The sequence below is a fragment of the Coenobita brevimanus genome, chromosome 30, assembly GCF_032717465.1.
Source record: "Coenobita brevimanus isolate Jiangsu-jjx chromosome 30, ASM3271746v2, whole genome shotgun sequence".
NCBI lineage: Eukaryota > Metazoa > Arthropoda > Malacostraca > Decapoda > Coenobitidae > Coenobita > Coenobita brevimanus.
The window spans coordinates 26,868,721-26,884,796 of NC_136983.1; the positions used below are offsets into that span (position 1 = coordinate 26,868,721).

Below are 16,076 nucleotides of genomic sequence, written 5' to 3' on the forward strand. Positions count from 1 at the left end.
CCCTGTACTGTTGTTTGCAGATGATACTGTGTTGTTGAGTGAAGACGAAGGGGAGCTGCAAGGCTTGGTGGATGAGTTTGAGAGAGTGTGTAAGAAACGGAACCTAAAGGTGAATGTAGGGAAGAGTAAAGTGATGGTCTTTGAAAGAGGTGAAGTTTGTGAATGTACAGCGAGGTTGGATGGTGAGGAATTGGAAAATGTGAGTACGTTTAAGTATTTGGGTAGTGTGATGAGTAAGGATGGAGGTTTGGAGGGTGAAGTGCTTGAAAGGGTACAGCATGGAAGAAAGGTTGCTGGTTCCTTGAAAGCAGTGATAAGAAACAGGGAAGTGAGTATGGAAGTGAAAAAGTTACTACATGACAGTATTGTGATACCAACTCTAACGTACGGAAGTGAAGCTTGGACATTGTTGGAAGGATACAAGTCAAGAGTGAGAGCAGTGGAAATGAGTTTTTTATGAGGAGCCTGTGGAGTCACGTGGAGAGACAGGCTGACGAATGAGGATATAAAGGAGCGATGTGGTGTGGATGTGGATGTGATAGGAAGCGTTATGAGGAACACACTGAGGTGGTTTGGCCATGTGGAGAGGATTCAGGGTGAAAGACTGACGAAGAGAGTGTATGTGAGTGAGGTGGAGGGGGGAAGAGGGAGGGGGAGGCCGAGGATGAGATGGAGGGATGGGGTGGAGAGGTATATGAGAGAGGGGGGTGTGAGTTGGGAGCAGGGCAGTGAAATGGCGTGGGACAGGGCGACTTGGAGGCGATTTGTTTGTGGCCACCCCAAACGGGATTGAGGCGTCTGGCATTAGATAGATAATAATAATAATAATAATAATATTCATGTACAGGTCGCTACACAAAGACCTCTAACATTTTAACTACGTATGCCCGATAACACTAAAATATGAGTACCATAATCAAACATGGAAGCGGCAATGAAGTTTGTTAAAAAGCTGAAAACAAATGTGGTTGTTGCTATGAAAACCACGATTTCCGACCAGAAAATTAAACGTGATGTTAGAGGACTGTATGAGGGTGTATCAGTGCTCATGTTAACATACGGGTGTGATGCTGTGGTAGAGAATATGTACGAGAAGCCATAAGGAGTGGAAATGTTACTACCGACTATGGCAGCATGGTATTTGGTGGACTGTCTGGTTACATAGACAATAGACTTGAAATGGCTCATGAATGATGTATTATTGTGTGAAATTTGAAGTTAGATGGAGAATTGCAAACCCAAGAAGATGGCTGTATACAGTAAATCCATAAATGTAAAAGCTGCACAGAAACGTTAATGGAACAAAGAAATCACATCTATAGTCCAGTGACCATTTTTGTTTTGTTTTATTGCGAGGACCAGACGATTAAAATTCAACTCAGGAGATATTTATTGGTGAAGGATTTAATGATGGATATATATTAAAAGCACTTCATGATAGATAGATAGATAGATAGATAAACAGATAGATAGATATAGATGTAGGTATATATAGATAAACTGCATATTTATAGAGAGAGAGAGAGAGAGAGAGAGAGAGAGAGAGTGGTAGGAGGGGGCGCTCACCATCCACTCACTCAATGTAGTGCTGCTCTCGTATGTCTACCCTTTCCTCTCCTTCATCCTTCTTTCCTTCCATCCTCTTCTGTCTATTGTTCCTTCAGTCTTTCCTCGTCCTTCTGCCTACGGGTGACTTTACACTCCCTTTTCTGTCTTTTTCTTTCATTCATTCCTCTTCCTTCTGCCTCTGGGTGACTCTATACTGAGTGACAAACCAAATGGATTCCTGTTCAACATGAAACCTTTTACTGCGCTGGGTGGTAACCATATTACCAAATTTTGATGCCTGGTAGTTTGGGGATACTTATTGCCCTTCAATCAGATTGAGCTGATGAAGGTTTATATTCAAGGTGTGCTTGGGGTTTATTATTCACGTAATGGCACCCAGTGATGAGTGAGGTTGGTCACTCTTACCTTAAATGTCAGGACCAACTGCGTAGCCCCTGGCCCCTACGCTCCTCATGGGGCAACGTACGACTGGATGATGGATGGGTATATATAGATAGATAGATAGATACACAGGTAGATAGATATAAAGAGAGAGATAGGTAGACTGATATCTATCTATCTATATATCTATCTATATTGCGGGATATATATATATATATATATATATATATATATATATATATATATATATATATATATATATATATATATATATATATATATATATATATATATATATATATATATATATATATATATATATATATATATATATATATATATATACACAGTATCTACACTTTCTGTCCCGTTAAAATCTTGCACAGGAATATCTCTAAATATTTAACCAAACACAGTTTCATCCTTCATTGTCTCGTAATATCCTTGTTTTTTCATGCTCTACGAATATTCAAAAGATCATACTACCACCCGAGCAAAATCTCTTTCCAAGAGATTAAGTGCACTAAGCCGACTTCATATTTTCATTACACTAGACAGGTGTTGACTTTGTTTAGGGATCTTATTCGCCCCTCTGTGGAGTACATCTAGCATTTTTGTGATTGGAGTCGTTCCCCACATACAGTTCTTGTAAACAGGGTGAAGTCAAAGGCTTATAGTCTGATAACATCCCCTCACTGACTCCCTTCAACCTATCCCTCTTCTCTACACTATTGTATCTTTATCTATGCACCATTGCTGTTTTAGTGATTATCTGAAACTCTTACTTGCACCCCTCGTCCATTTTGGCATGCGCATAGAACATTTCTGACAGCACACTCTTACCCCTTCTCTGTCCAGTTGTCTAATGCAAGAAATAACCGATACTCTGACTCATTCATGTATGCAGCAGGTCAGCTCCGGAACTGCCTTCTTCAGCCTGTATTTTTCTTTGTCGTTACCTGAGTCATCATCTTACAATAACTGGATCTTAATTCTGTATTGCTGTGTTTTGTTTTCCGTATAAAGATCTTTTGGGGTTTTTAGTCTTTGTTTTTTTCTTCCTCGTATGAAAAATTACGGTTTTCGATTGCTTGTACCTCCTACATCGTCTGATCGATTTTAAAGAAGGGTTCTTTTATTCTTGTTCCACGGGACATCTAGCAATATTATTCCATGTCTCTCCGAACACTCCTCCGTTTGCTGTACAACGACTTTGTTCGCCTCAGTGTGGTAAACCCGCAGGAGCCGACACTGATGATATTATATGTGTCCGGGTAGTGTCGTCATTGTCAGTTGCTGCGGACTCCCCACATTGATTTTCAAAGTCCATGGAGAGAAAAACAGGAGAGACAATCGGACTCTTCATGCCGACTGCTCATCCCAAGGTTTCGTTTCCAAAAAGGCCTAGATTGTAAACATTCCTTTATTCTTGACACCTCTTACTCCAGATAAGCGCTGACTACGCCAGATTCATCTGCGCGATTGCTGCAGAAGATTAAGGACCATCGTTTGACTGAACTCGTCTTTGTGGTTTAGAAAGAGGCTGTTGCTCGTGACCGATCCCTTCACTTGGTGGCATCGATATACCTGGGCAAATTCGCTACCTGGTTATACGAACGAGTTCTCAAATCCTTCCCTATCCTATGAAAAGAACCTGGTAGACTACAAGATGGTAAACTATTAGAAAGAAAAAAAAAAAAGTGAGTTGGTGCCTCGTATGTCCAGTTCGGACAGTTAGTGTCAGGGGAACAATTTTCATCTGATCCCAAGTAAAGAAACTTCCCACTGTGGTTGCACCTGATTAGTATAGTTCCTTTGATGACTGGAATGCACAGGCTTCAGCACCAAGACAAAGCAGTGTTCCCTTGAAGAACTACGATTCAGGGTTATGTTGAAATGGGATATATATGTATATATATATATATATATATATATATATATATATATATATATATATATATATATATATATATATATATATATATATATATACATACATTACATTCTTCAGAGTTCTATTTTTTATCATTTAAATACCATTAAACAGAACTGTGTAAAAATAATTCTAATCTGTATATTAGTCAATAAAGAAAAACAATGTAAGATGCTGCTTTGGATTTATTCACGTACAAACTCGTGCGCGCGCACACACACACATTCTCACACACACACACACACACACACACACACACACACACACACACACAGAATGGAGATTGGTCCTGCTTCCTGTTCACGTGGGTTCAGGTCGGTTCAGCGGATTGCATGTGTTCAGAGAGTAAGAATTGGAGCATTCAAGCAGTTGACGAAGTCGAGCAGCTGTGGGGGAGAGAAAGATAGTTATAGGGGTTATTGTTAGTTTTCTCAGATTAGGGATGTAATTTATAAGGCTTACAGATCTTTATCAGGTGAGAGAGAGAGAGAGAGAGAGAGAGAGAGAGAGAGAGAGAGAGAGAGAGAGAGAGAGAGAGAGAGAGAGAGAGGTTCCACGGGTTATTATGGATCTTTGTTTTTTCAGGTCTGAAAGGTAGATAGATTATAGGGGGTTATGGATCTTTTTTCAGGGTAGAAGGAGAGAGAGAGAGAGAGTTATAGGGGTTATGGATGTTTTTATCAGTTCGGAACAACTGCAATGTAACACTTAAAAGTAAAATTTCCTCAAAAGAGTGATCATGATCGTGAAAGCTAGCTTCGTATCTTAATTCCTATATTTATTCTATCTATCTATCTATCTATCTATAGCCCGACGCCCTAATCCTGCAAAGGGTGGCCGCAGACAAAACGCCTCCAAGTCACTCTGTCACCCACCATTTGACTACCCTCCCCCAACTCATATACCTCTCAACTCCATCCCTCCACCTCATCCTCGGTCTACCCCTCCCTCTCCCTCCCTCCATCTCACCTACATACACCCTCTTAGTCAGTCTTTCATTCTCCATTCTCTCCACATGTCCAACCCACCTCAGTGTATTTCTCCTAATCTTCTCAACCACATCCACATCTACCCCACAACGTTCCTTCACTTCTTCATTCGTCAACCTGTCCCTCCACGTCACTCCACATGCTCCTCTCAAGTAACTCATTCCCACTGCTCTCACTCTTGACTTGTTCCCCTCATGCAAGGTCCACGCCTCGCTTCCATACGTCAGGGTAGGGATCACAATACCATCATGCAGTGACTTCTTAACTTCCATACTCACCTCCCTATTTCTCATCACTGCTTTCAGTGTACCAACAACCTTCCTTCCCTGCTGTACCCTTTCACGTACTTCATCCCCCAAAGTTCCATCCTTACTCATCACACTACCCCAGTACTTGAATGCACTCACATTCTCCATATCCTCACCATCCAACCTCACTGCACACTCTGTGACTTCATTCCTCTCAAACACCATAACTTTACTTTTGTTTACATTAACTTTCAGCTTCCTCCTCCTACACACTTTCCCAAATTCATTCACCAAACCTTGCACCTCCCATTCATCTTCACTCAACAATACTGTATCATCAGCAAACAGCAACATTTAAGAAATATTAGATAATCTCTCTCTCTCTCTCTCTCTCTCTCTCTCTCTCTCTCTCTCTCTCTCTCTCTCTCTCTCCATATCAATTTTTCTATATCTGTCTATCGTACTCACCAAGCCAAGCTTGTCCAGTAGACACAAGAGGACCGCCGGGAGGTTAAGGCCGAAGATTGTTACCAAGGTACTCAAGTTCACCAAACTTGATGTGTTGGCTGTGGCAGAGGAAAGACGGAGGGTCGATTAGGTCAAATGATTAGAGAAGCTGCTTGATGTTTGAAAGGACGCATTGCAGAGCAGGACAGGGCATGGTAATGACGAGGAATGCAGGACAGTGTAATGAAGAGGAGGGCAGGGAAGGGCAGTATATTTTAGAGGAAGGCAGGGCAGGGCAAGGCAGGTGAGTCGTGTGGGGGAATGTTTGAGGGGGACGTGACTGGGAGAGAATAACTCTTTCTCACTCTCGTTCTTTAGGAATCAGTGTAATGTCTTCGTCATTGACATCGTCATCGTCATATCAATAACTGAACCCTACATCCCAGAGCTAAAAACAAGTTTGCCAGAAGATTAAAAAGATTTACAACACCACTGATACATTTTAGCCACAAAATTAAACAGATTCACCACACTGAACTACTTGATGAATCCAGTTTGCCAGAATAAACTAAAAATAAGTCTTCCTATTAAAGGGAAGAAGTTTAGCGACTACAAGAAAAGCCGAGGTGATGACATCTAACAAACAGATGGAGTAGAACGCTATGTAAGCTTGATCGCGAAAGAATAGGAAGATATATAGTATTTCAGGAATTTAAAATTGGCCAAAGCACCAGATAGAACTCAGGGACCTTAAGTAAGTCGTAGGATAGGAGAAGAGGCATATTAAGGCACTGTGAAGCATGGGGAAGAAGGGGTCAGGTTAGGAAAGGAAAGTGACCCCGACGGCCCTGTACTGACGTAAGCAGCTATCTTTGAATATTAGGGACCGACAAAGGATGGAAGTGCTGGTGATGAAGTGCTCCAGGTCTGTATGCGGAGTTAGATGACTTTGCAGAGTGAGAGAGGACATTGAAAGAACTTGAAAGACCAGGAACTTGTGAAAGCAGACGTAGTGCAATGGAATGGGCAAATCAGGGTATATTATGATATAGCCAATAGAGAGAAGGTTTGGTGAGCGATTGATGACAGTATGCAGATCAGAAGTGGAGTGAGTGAAGGAAATGATGAGGTCTAGACGAAGGAGAAACAATAGTGCTGATGCAGATTTTTAACTAGGTGTGTGGCCATCCAGGAGTGTGAGAAGCGTGTATGGCATAAAGTAAATAGGAATGAAGTGGCCTAGGGGAGAACGACTCTGCCAATAATATATGAGGGCGAGAAGTGAGGCATCTGGGGTAATCCGTGAAGAAGAAGAGGATGAGAGTGAAGTAATTTTCAGATAGCTTTACGTAGACCGTCAAGTACGACCCTTGAGAAACAGAATGAGAGTGACTGAAGTTCCTTTCGCCTGCTTTCCGGCACCACCAACCTGGAATGACTATCATGCTGTAAGAATAGATTAAAGTCATATTACTGTCACCAAAATAATATAAGACTATGGTATGGGAACCAGAGTAAAACAGAATCACATAAAATAAAGCTATGGTATGGGCACCAGAGAAAAACATAATTGCATAACATAAGTGTAGGATATGAGAGTCAAACAGAATCACATAATATGATATGAGGCCCAGGGTAAAACAGAATCACATAGCATTAAGTTAGGGTATGGGAGCCAGATTATAACAGAATCACATGACATTAAGCTAAGGTATAGGAGGGAGAGTAATCACATAACATAAAGCTGTGGTATGGGAGGCAGAGTAAAACAGAGTATGAAAATCAGCGTAACACAGAGTGACTATATAAAAATGAGCATAAAATAGAGTAACAATATGAAAATCAGCGTAAAACAAAGTGACAATATTAAATTCAGTTTAAAATGAGTGACATTATGAAAACAGCGAAAGAGAGAGTGACATTGTGAAAATCAGTGTAAAACGAGTGACAGTATTAAAATCAGCGTAAAAGAGAGTGACATTACGAGTGATTTGAGCGAGAAGCGACAGGTCCACATTTAGTCCCAACTCTGCGACGCAGTCTGTCAAAATTCCTTTTATTGTGTCCAGCAGGTCTTGGGTGAGGTTTCCGCAGAGTATGTCAAGTTCCACGACGCAGCCTAACACGTTGGCCAGGCACGTGGGTAACAGAAGCGGCCCCTCACATTTTAACTGGGCTGTTGAGGATTCGGAGATTAGGGTTATTAGAGGCGTGGAGAAAAGAGGGAGGGAGGGAAGGCATCTGAAAGAGGGAGGAGGAAAGAGGGAGACAGCGGAGGAAACAGGAAGGACGGGGATAAAGAGACAGGAATTAGTAGACACTAGGAGGTGTGAATGCTCTCCTTCACCTATTGCTTCGGCTGTGGAGGGTTAAGGATGGTGTTAGTAGAGTGGCTGGTGAAGGAAGAGGCAAAAAAGAACGGAAAAGACTAAGACAAACGGAAGAGAACGGAGAGAGAGAGAGAGAGAGAGAGAGAGAGAGAGAGAGAGAGAGAGGAAGCAAGGCTCTTCCTCATATGCAGCTTTGGTTGTGTGAATGGTTTACATTTGTGTGCATAGGAATATAAATCAAAGTGCATTATCTGATGCACGTTTTGGTAGATTCGAGCCACCCATTAATAGTAAAATAATGCAAATAAAGTAACTTCTTTATAGTAAGCTTGTGACAGACGGAGAAAGAACCTGAGTTATACCGTCTCCGAAACTGTCTTTCACCCATCCATAAGTGGGTATTGAGTAAATGAATGAGTGAGGTGGAGCATCCTTGGCGTATGAGGGAACCTGCATGGGGTGAAGCGAGTGTCTGTGGGAGTTAATTAAAACTGAGGGAGTGAGAGAATATAGTAGATACGTTCTCTAAGCTGCGCTGTGGTTAGTGCTTGGGTGAATGATATGTGTAAATGAAGCAATAAATACAATAAATACTGCTAAATGCATGTGTGTGTGTGTGTGTGTGTGTGTGTGTGTGTGTGTGTGTGTTTTATATCTCATAGCAGCAAGTGTGCAAATGAATGTGTGAGCGCATATGCATGTTAGAAGGAGAAGCAGTGAATGAAAATGACATTCAGACGGCGACCAAAACACAGCCACTAACCAATCCCGGCAAGAAGAACGTCAAGTTCGACGCTGGACTCGCCGCAGGGCAGTAAACTCCCTGCCACACTTCCTCCGGCCAGAAGACCCAGGACGAAAAGGCTGAGAAGGGCCGTCCGCATGGTGGTGGTGGTGGTGGTGGAGCCTGTAGGGGAGAGTGAGTGAGTGAGTGTGGGAGTGGGGAAGGGAGGCGAAGGAAATGAGTGTGTAGAGTGAGTGGGAAAGTGAGCAAGTAAGGGCAGGGGGAGTGAAGGATGTTTGAGGGGTGAGATGGGAAGTGGTACGTGTCGGAATGGAGACGGAAACTGAGGGAAGCGTGAGCGAGGAGTGACGAATTAGTAAAGTTTCGTGCTTATATTCCTATTAACCTTGATTTGTTCTAGGTTTACGTGTTTTTGCAGCTTATTTCACGCAGCTCAGTGATAGGCTATGATAAAGTTTCCTCGTTACATCCATTCTTTGAATATCTTCATATTCTAGTGTTAACCCCTTATTGCAAATCAGCATTCACGATGAAGAGATGAATATTTTCGGCCAAGTTAGAGAAAAATAATGCCAAGGGAAGCAAGGATCAAACAACTTCCGGTATATATTTTTATTCTTCAAAAAGCTGTTTTATATTCAAAGATACTGAACGAAAAAATAAAAATAAAACAGTTTACAGAAGCAATGAAATCAGCTTAGCTTCACACCATCAGGTTAATTTTTCTGAATATTACCAAGAGGCAATAATGTAACAAAATTATGGCTATAGATCATGATTGAATGATTATCAAAGTGTTTTCGGGATTTTATGCAGCAAACGTACACAATAATACCAACTTATTTTGCTCTAGGATGTGAAAGCCGTCTGTTTTCTCTAAGTTAATCAAGGCTTCTATACAATCCTGTACTAGAGTTTTTCTCATAGTTCAAGAAAATCAGATTGTTTTAACGCTTACTTAAAAACAACTATTTAGTAGGTGTGAAAGGATAACCAGATTTGAAAAAGATTATTACATTCTTTCACCTTGAGAAGTGCCCATAGGTGAAAAAATCTTAAGAGGTAGCACGTAAAAATATGTTGTATCTAAATTATCTTCACGAATGAGGTTACCTGATTCTTCGCTGTGGAAGAGAAGGTGAATGGAGTGATGTGGAGAGGTGTGGATTCCGTCTTTTATAAGGAGATGAAACCGAGGAGAATGTAAGGGGAGAGGGATGGGGGAATGTGGAGAAGTAAGGGTGAGGTAGCAGGGAGAGAATGGAGGACGGTGGAGGGAAGAGGAAGGAAAGAGAGGAGGAAAGAGGGGACGGGGAAGGTAGGGAGAGTTAAGGGGGTGTGGTGAGAATGAGAGGAGGGAGAGGGGGAGCAGGGCATGGAAGGACGTTGAGAGAGGAAGGGAGATAATTAGGGAGAGTGAGAAGAGGCTGGGAAAGAGGAAAGGAGGAAAGACGGTGATCGAGAGCAGGGGAAGGTGGGTGGTGGAAGGAGAGAGAGAGAGAGAGAGAGAGAGAGAGAGAGAGTCACATAGGTACGTCTTTGCAAGGTGATCTGCTCTTAACAGTTAAGATTTACGTTGTTCCCAGACTGTTTTTATCTCAGAAAGAAAAACCTGGAAAACAGATTTTACACACACACACACACACACACACACACACACACACACACACACACACACACACAAACTACATGATAGGACATAATAATCACAGAAGGAATTTTTGTTTGTTTTGTTAGAGATAGCTGTAGACGATTTTATATACCTTAGGAGAGACATGTCTTAGATCTTGCATTCGTTTACCGCATTACTGCCAGATTTCCCAGTTAAAGTGAAAAATAAAGAGTGTTATGAGGAGAAATGTTATAAAATACCTCGTCTCACCTAATCCATCGATCAATACTTCTACCATAATATTTTCGTCATTTATTCTACACCTATAAGTGTGATAGGAGTGTGAGTTGTCAGTATGTAATAAGGTAATAGATACAGTTAATGAGAATAGTATAGTTACACAGTGACAGGTGGTTTCATTACCCAGGTGACAGGTGGTTTGACTTTGACTGTTGCTTATCGTGTTGTTTTAGCCGAATATTTCTGAATGAACTGATTACTTCTTATGTGGCATAAAGTTTCTTCTTCATATCGTACCGATTAAATTGCTGGCCATGTATAACTACGAGGAGTTCCTGGAAAATATATTCTTAGGTTCATTGTATCAAAATGCAAAGAGGGAAGGATGTAAAGATGGTTCTTTGATACTTGATGAATAGGAGACTCCGTGAAGGAACACAACCCTGAGGAACACCACACCTTAGTGCTTTAGATGTGTAACACTCGACTACTGTTGTCCTCATTATGATGATGATGATGATGATGATGATGATAATAATGATGAAGATAATGACGATGATCATGATGGGGATAATGATTTTGTTATTATTATTATTATTATTATTATTATTATTATTAATATTATTGTTATTATTAGTATTGTTATTAATATTATATTATTATTACAATTATTACAATTATTATTATTATTATTATTATTATTATTATCACTATAATTATTTATTATTATTATTATTCTATCTATCTATCTATTGCCAGACGCCTCAATCCCGTTTGGGGTGGCCACAAACAAATCGCCTCCAAGTCGCCCTGTCCCCCGCCATTTCACTGCCCTGCTCCCAACTCACACCCCCCTCTCTCATATACCTCTCCACCCCATCCCTCCATCTCATCCTCGGCCTCCCCCACCCTCTTCCCTCCTCCACCTCATTCACATACACTCTCTTCGTCAGTCTTTCACCCTCCATCCTCTCCACATGGCCAAACCACCTCAGTGTGTTCCTCATAACGCTTCCTATCACATCCACATCCACACCACAACGCTCCTTTATATCCTCATTCGTCAGCCTGTCTCTCCACGTGACTCCACAGGCTCCTCTTAAATAACTCATTTCCACTGCTCTCACTCTTGACTTGTGTCCTTCCAACAATGTCCAAGCTTCACTTCCGTACGTTAGAGTTGGTATCACAATACTGTCATCTAGTAACTTTTTCACTTCCATGCTCACTTCCTGTTTCTTATCACTGCTTTCAAGGAACCAGCAACCTTTCTTCCCTGCTGTACCCTTTCAAGCACTTCACCCTCCAAACCTCCATCCTTACTCATCACACTACCCAAATACTTAAACGTACTCACATTTTCCAATTCCTCACCATCTAACCTCGCTGTACATTCACTAACTTCACCTCTCTCAAAGACCATCACTTTACTCTTCCCTACATTCACCTTTAGGTTCCGTTTCTTACACACTCTCTCAAACTCATCCACCAAGCCTTGCAGCTCCCCTTCGTCTTCACTCAACGATTATTACGATTATCATTATTATTCATATGATGATGATGATGATGATGATGTTAATGACGATGATCATGATGGTGATAATGATTGATTACTTTTTTATTGTTGTTATGATTACTATTATTATTATTATTGTTATTATTATTATTATTATTATTATTATTATTATTATTATTATTATTATTATTATTATAATTATTATTATTATTATTATTATCATTATTATTATCATTATTATTATTATTATTATTAATATTATTATTTTTCTTATTATTATTATTATTATTATTATTATTATTATTATTATTATTATTATTATTATTATTATTATTGTTATTATTGTTGTTGTTGTTGTTGTTGATATTGTCGTTGTTGTTATTGTTGTTGTTGTTTTTGTTTTGAAGGTTCATGACTTTCACGTCCGTTCTTCTTCTTCTTTTTATTCTTCTCTTTCATCATCATTATCATCATCAACATCATTATGATGATGATGATGATCCCCATCATCATTATCATCATATTATGATGATGATGATAATGATGATGATGATGATGATGATTATTAATTATTTATAGTCACAGTCTGCCGCTCCATATGAACTCCACGAACTTGTGACCTGCATTCCCTCCTCCTCCTACTCCCACACACCTATATTCTCAGTAATCGTGCAGTTTTCCATCTAAACCTCACTCTCTCGCAGATATACCCTTCTTACTAATAATTCCCGACATATTAGCACATCTGACACTGCCAATTACTCCTGTAATTGCCTGAATGGTAAGATAAGGCTGGTAAATTTAGGAACATATTTCTTAAGGTAATGAAGATAATAAGTATCTGGTGGCGTGGCGTGAAGCATTTGCCTACGGTATGGGTGTGGGAGGAAGAACACATGTTTAAGTATATGGAGCAGAAACCTGCAAGCTGGTGTTAGATGCGGCCACACTTGTTCGAAACATGTGATCGACAAGACGAAGCGACCCACCGGGTTAGAGCCGCTGTAGTAACTGAGTCTTAACGTTGGACGGACCCCTGAGCCTCGTTTCTTCTTGTCGATCACATGTTTGGAGCACGTGTAGCCGCAAAATTAGACACACATGGATATACATTAAACACTAACAACACATTGGTCTCAGACACACACACACACACACACACACACACACACACACACACACACACACACACACACACACACACACATTCATAACAGCAGTCTAAGTCAGTTCACTGCAGAGCGATGACATCTTATTCCATCCCGTCCTACAGTATTAGCTGTTAATCTAGTCCATGGAATACCAGCAAATTTCCCCATTTCGTATCTCCATATTCCTCCTTGTCTGGCTCTTCCTCTCATATGTCGGGCTTGCCTCTCCGTTTCCCTGGTTGTCCGTCTGCTGTGTGCTGTGCCAGGGACTTGACCTGTCCATATTATCTACTTTTTCCCCTTATCCAGGAAACTCTCTTTTCATGTCTGTACGTTATCTTCGTCACCTGGTTAATAAGTATAATATGGGCAACTGTCGCGTAGCTACAAAACAGTCCAGTTTGTTCACTCTGCTGGTCTGCGTCTCTAGCAGAACTAATTCATATATTTTTTTTAATTTTTGCTCTAAATGTCTCGTAAAAAGTCTTTATCTTTCGTTCAAAGCAGTCGCCTGTATCCTTAAGATCCTTGGTGCGATCATCTTCACCTTCTGCTTTATCCATATTCATTCCTGCTAAGACTCTGATTACTTCAGTTGTATTGCTGGGAATTACTATGTCCGCTATTTCCATATCATGGACTGGCTCCTCAGTCATAATGTTACTCCTGTAAAGTTTCAAAGAAAAATATTCTGTTCAGATCACTTTTGATATTTGTTTTTTCCTCCAGTAGCATCGTTCAAAGAAGACCTTTGGTTTCGTCCCATGCCAGGCATCCACCTGGTTCCTTTCGACTTCGATAATTTCCTGAATTTTCTTCAACCCCTCTCATATTGTACTTTCGGGCATCTTCGTTTCTCTGTAATTGTTAATTTTTTGTTAAGTTCCTGTTGCGGCAGCTCTTGTTCGTTCTATAACGTTCTCACTCTTCTTTATAAATTCTTTTGAACTCCGAGAAATTTTGCTGTTGCCCTTTACCAGTTTCCTTTCTCCTACTTGAACAGGTGTTCGGTACCTGTTTTTATATATTGTTTATTCCTGTGCTCTTTGTCTTGGTCTACTTCATCCATCAACTGCGACTACTTACTCTGAGATAACATACTAATTCTCTCTCACCGCTTCTGGATATGGCTGTTCACACTGGATTAAGCTCTCACCTCTGTTGAGATCCGATACTTCGTAACCACTCTTTCTTCTTGTTTACGTCTTACATACGCCCTGTTCCTTGTAGTTTTATTCTATTCTGTTTCAACGTGTGTTGTGTCAGTGAAGATGAACTACATGTGATTGTTTCACCTATGGTCCACTCCAAATCCACTTCCTGCACTGCTTGTATTAAAGGAAGGCATTATTTTTTTTTTTTATGTGTCCAAATTACCTTAAATTTCATTAACAGAGCCTTAATATTCTGATAAACCAAGTCCTTTTTCTTACTTGCCTTAAGTTTTATGTCTCCCATCACGAACGTATGTCAGGACTTATTGTTTTCAGGGTTTCCTTTTCATCTTAATATAATTTCCTCTGTCCTCGACCTAGGAGACTTTCAAACATATACTTGAATTAAATTATTTTTTTCTTTTTTTCTCTATATCATTAGGTTTCCTGTTGTTTCAGTTACTTTATACTGAAGTCTTTTGCATCATAACGACCTTAGTCGTTACTGACCAATAACCATTAGCCATGCTGCCTCTTCATGTTTCCCTTGGTATCGCAAGACAGAAATATCAGACAGATCTATAAATGCCTCACCAAGCGTTGTGACCTCACTAAGACCTGTGATATCTTTGTTTACATCACTTGCATCCCTGATGAAGAGAACCAACTTAACTTCACTAGCAAGAATTAGGACGTTTCAAGTCCCATCATTTAGTTTCCAAGGGCGTCTGTATTGAGAAACATAGACATTCTTCGCAATCCTTGCTCCAGAGTAGGTTTGATCCCGTTATGGCCAAATTCTCCATTGCTGTTAGGAAGTGTGGCCCACGATTTGATAGAACTAGGTGTATTTGTTTAGGTGTGAGCTGGTTGCTCACGGGGCCAAGTCAGTCACTTACTGCGAGGTACCTGTAAGATTTTTCTTTTGATCCCTAACAAGGAACCTGTCTAATATGGCTGCACCAGACTAGTATAGCTCCGCTGATGGCTGAGAGGCACATGCTTCCTCGCCACGGCAAGCTAGTGTTCCTTTAAAGAAGTACCCCTAGTGATTACATAAAAAATCTGAATAGGATAATTTTTTAGTATCATTGGGACTACTATACATTTCTTTTGTCTTATATTTCTGTAAATAAAATGTTATTGCCATTATTTAAAAGTTTTTATACGACTACAAGGTCACTCTGATACTCAGGTCACAAAAACTGCACAAGATGCATATAGGAATATATTCATGAAAAGACGTACCTGAAGATTAAACTGAATCTACATGCTAGTCCAGATGCGCAGTTATAGCTGTGATGTGCTTAGTGCGATGTGGTAAGGGAGGGAAAGGAGCGGGGAAGAGGATGGAGAAAGAGGAGAGAGATGGTGAAAAGAAGAGGGAGTGGTGACAAGAATAACTGGGAGAAGAAAGAGGGACTCTGGAATCAAGGTGGAGATGGTAGATGGGAGATGGGGGAGATGAAGGGAGAAGGAAAGAGAATGATGGGATGGAAGGGGAGTATATGGAGGAATAAAGTAAAGAAAGAAGAATAATGGAATGAAGGTGTGGAGGGAAGGAAGGACATAGTCCTGTACACAGGTGTTAAGACGGACATCACAGAAGATAGATGTTTGGGACTCTCAGGGGCTGTGGTAAAAACGATGATCGAGAAATACCTTCATTGTGGCTACGTCTTATACCTCGATAATTGGTACACAAGCCCCCTTCTCATCAGGTACCTTCACCTGCAGGAAACTGGTCTGCGCGGCACTGTA

General features: G+C 40.6%; 1 protein-coding gene across 1 annotated transcript; it reads right to left on the reverse strand.

Annotated features, from left to right (window-relative positions):
• Nucleotides 1–4,053: 4,053 nt before the first annotated feature.
• LOC145395173 (uncharacterized) lies at nucleotides 4,054–9,826 on the reverse strand. The gene is made up of 5 exons (XM_080268865.1): nucleotides 9,756–9,826; nucleotides 8,661–8,804; nucleotides 7,552–7,743; nucleotides 5,589–5,686; nucleotides 4,054–4,269 (listed from the first exon to the last, which is right to left on the reverse strand). The coding sequence occupies exons 2-5, from the start codon at nucleotides 8,779–8,781 to the stop codon at nucleotides 4,222–4,224; spliced, it is 459 nt and encodes a 152-aa protein (XP_080124991.1). The 5' UTR covers nucleotides 8,782–8,804; nucleotides 9,756–9,826; the 3' UTR covers nucleotides 4,054–4,221.
• Nucleotides 9,827–16,076: the final 6,250 nt, after the last annotated feature.

What these genes read in the sequence shown, in the direction of transcription:
- LOC145395173 (XM_080268865.1), bottom strand. Translation starts at nt 8,781, where the DNA reads ATGCGGACGGCCCTTCTCAGCCTTTTCGTCCTGGGTCTTCTGGCCGGA. An exon ending in CGTTCTTCTTGCCGGGATTG is followed by an intron (nt 7,744 to 8,660) that starts GTTAGTGGCTGT and finishes AATCCTCAACAG; the next exon opens with CCCAGTTAAAATGTGAGGGG. An exon ending in TACTGGACAAGCTTGGCTTG is followed by an intron (nt 4,270 to 5,588) that starts GTGAGTACGATA and finishes TCTCCCCCACAG; the next exon opens with CTGCTCGACTTCGTCAACTG.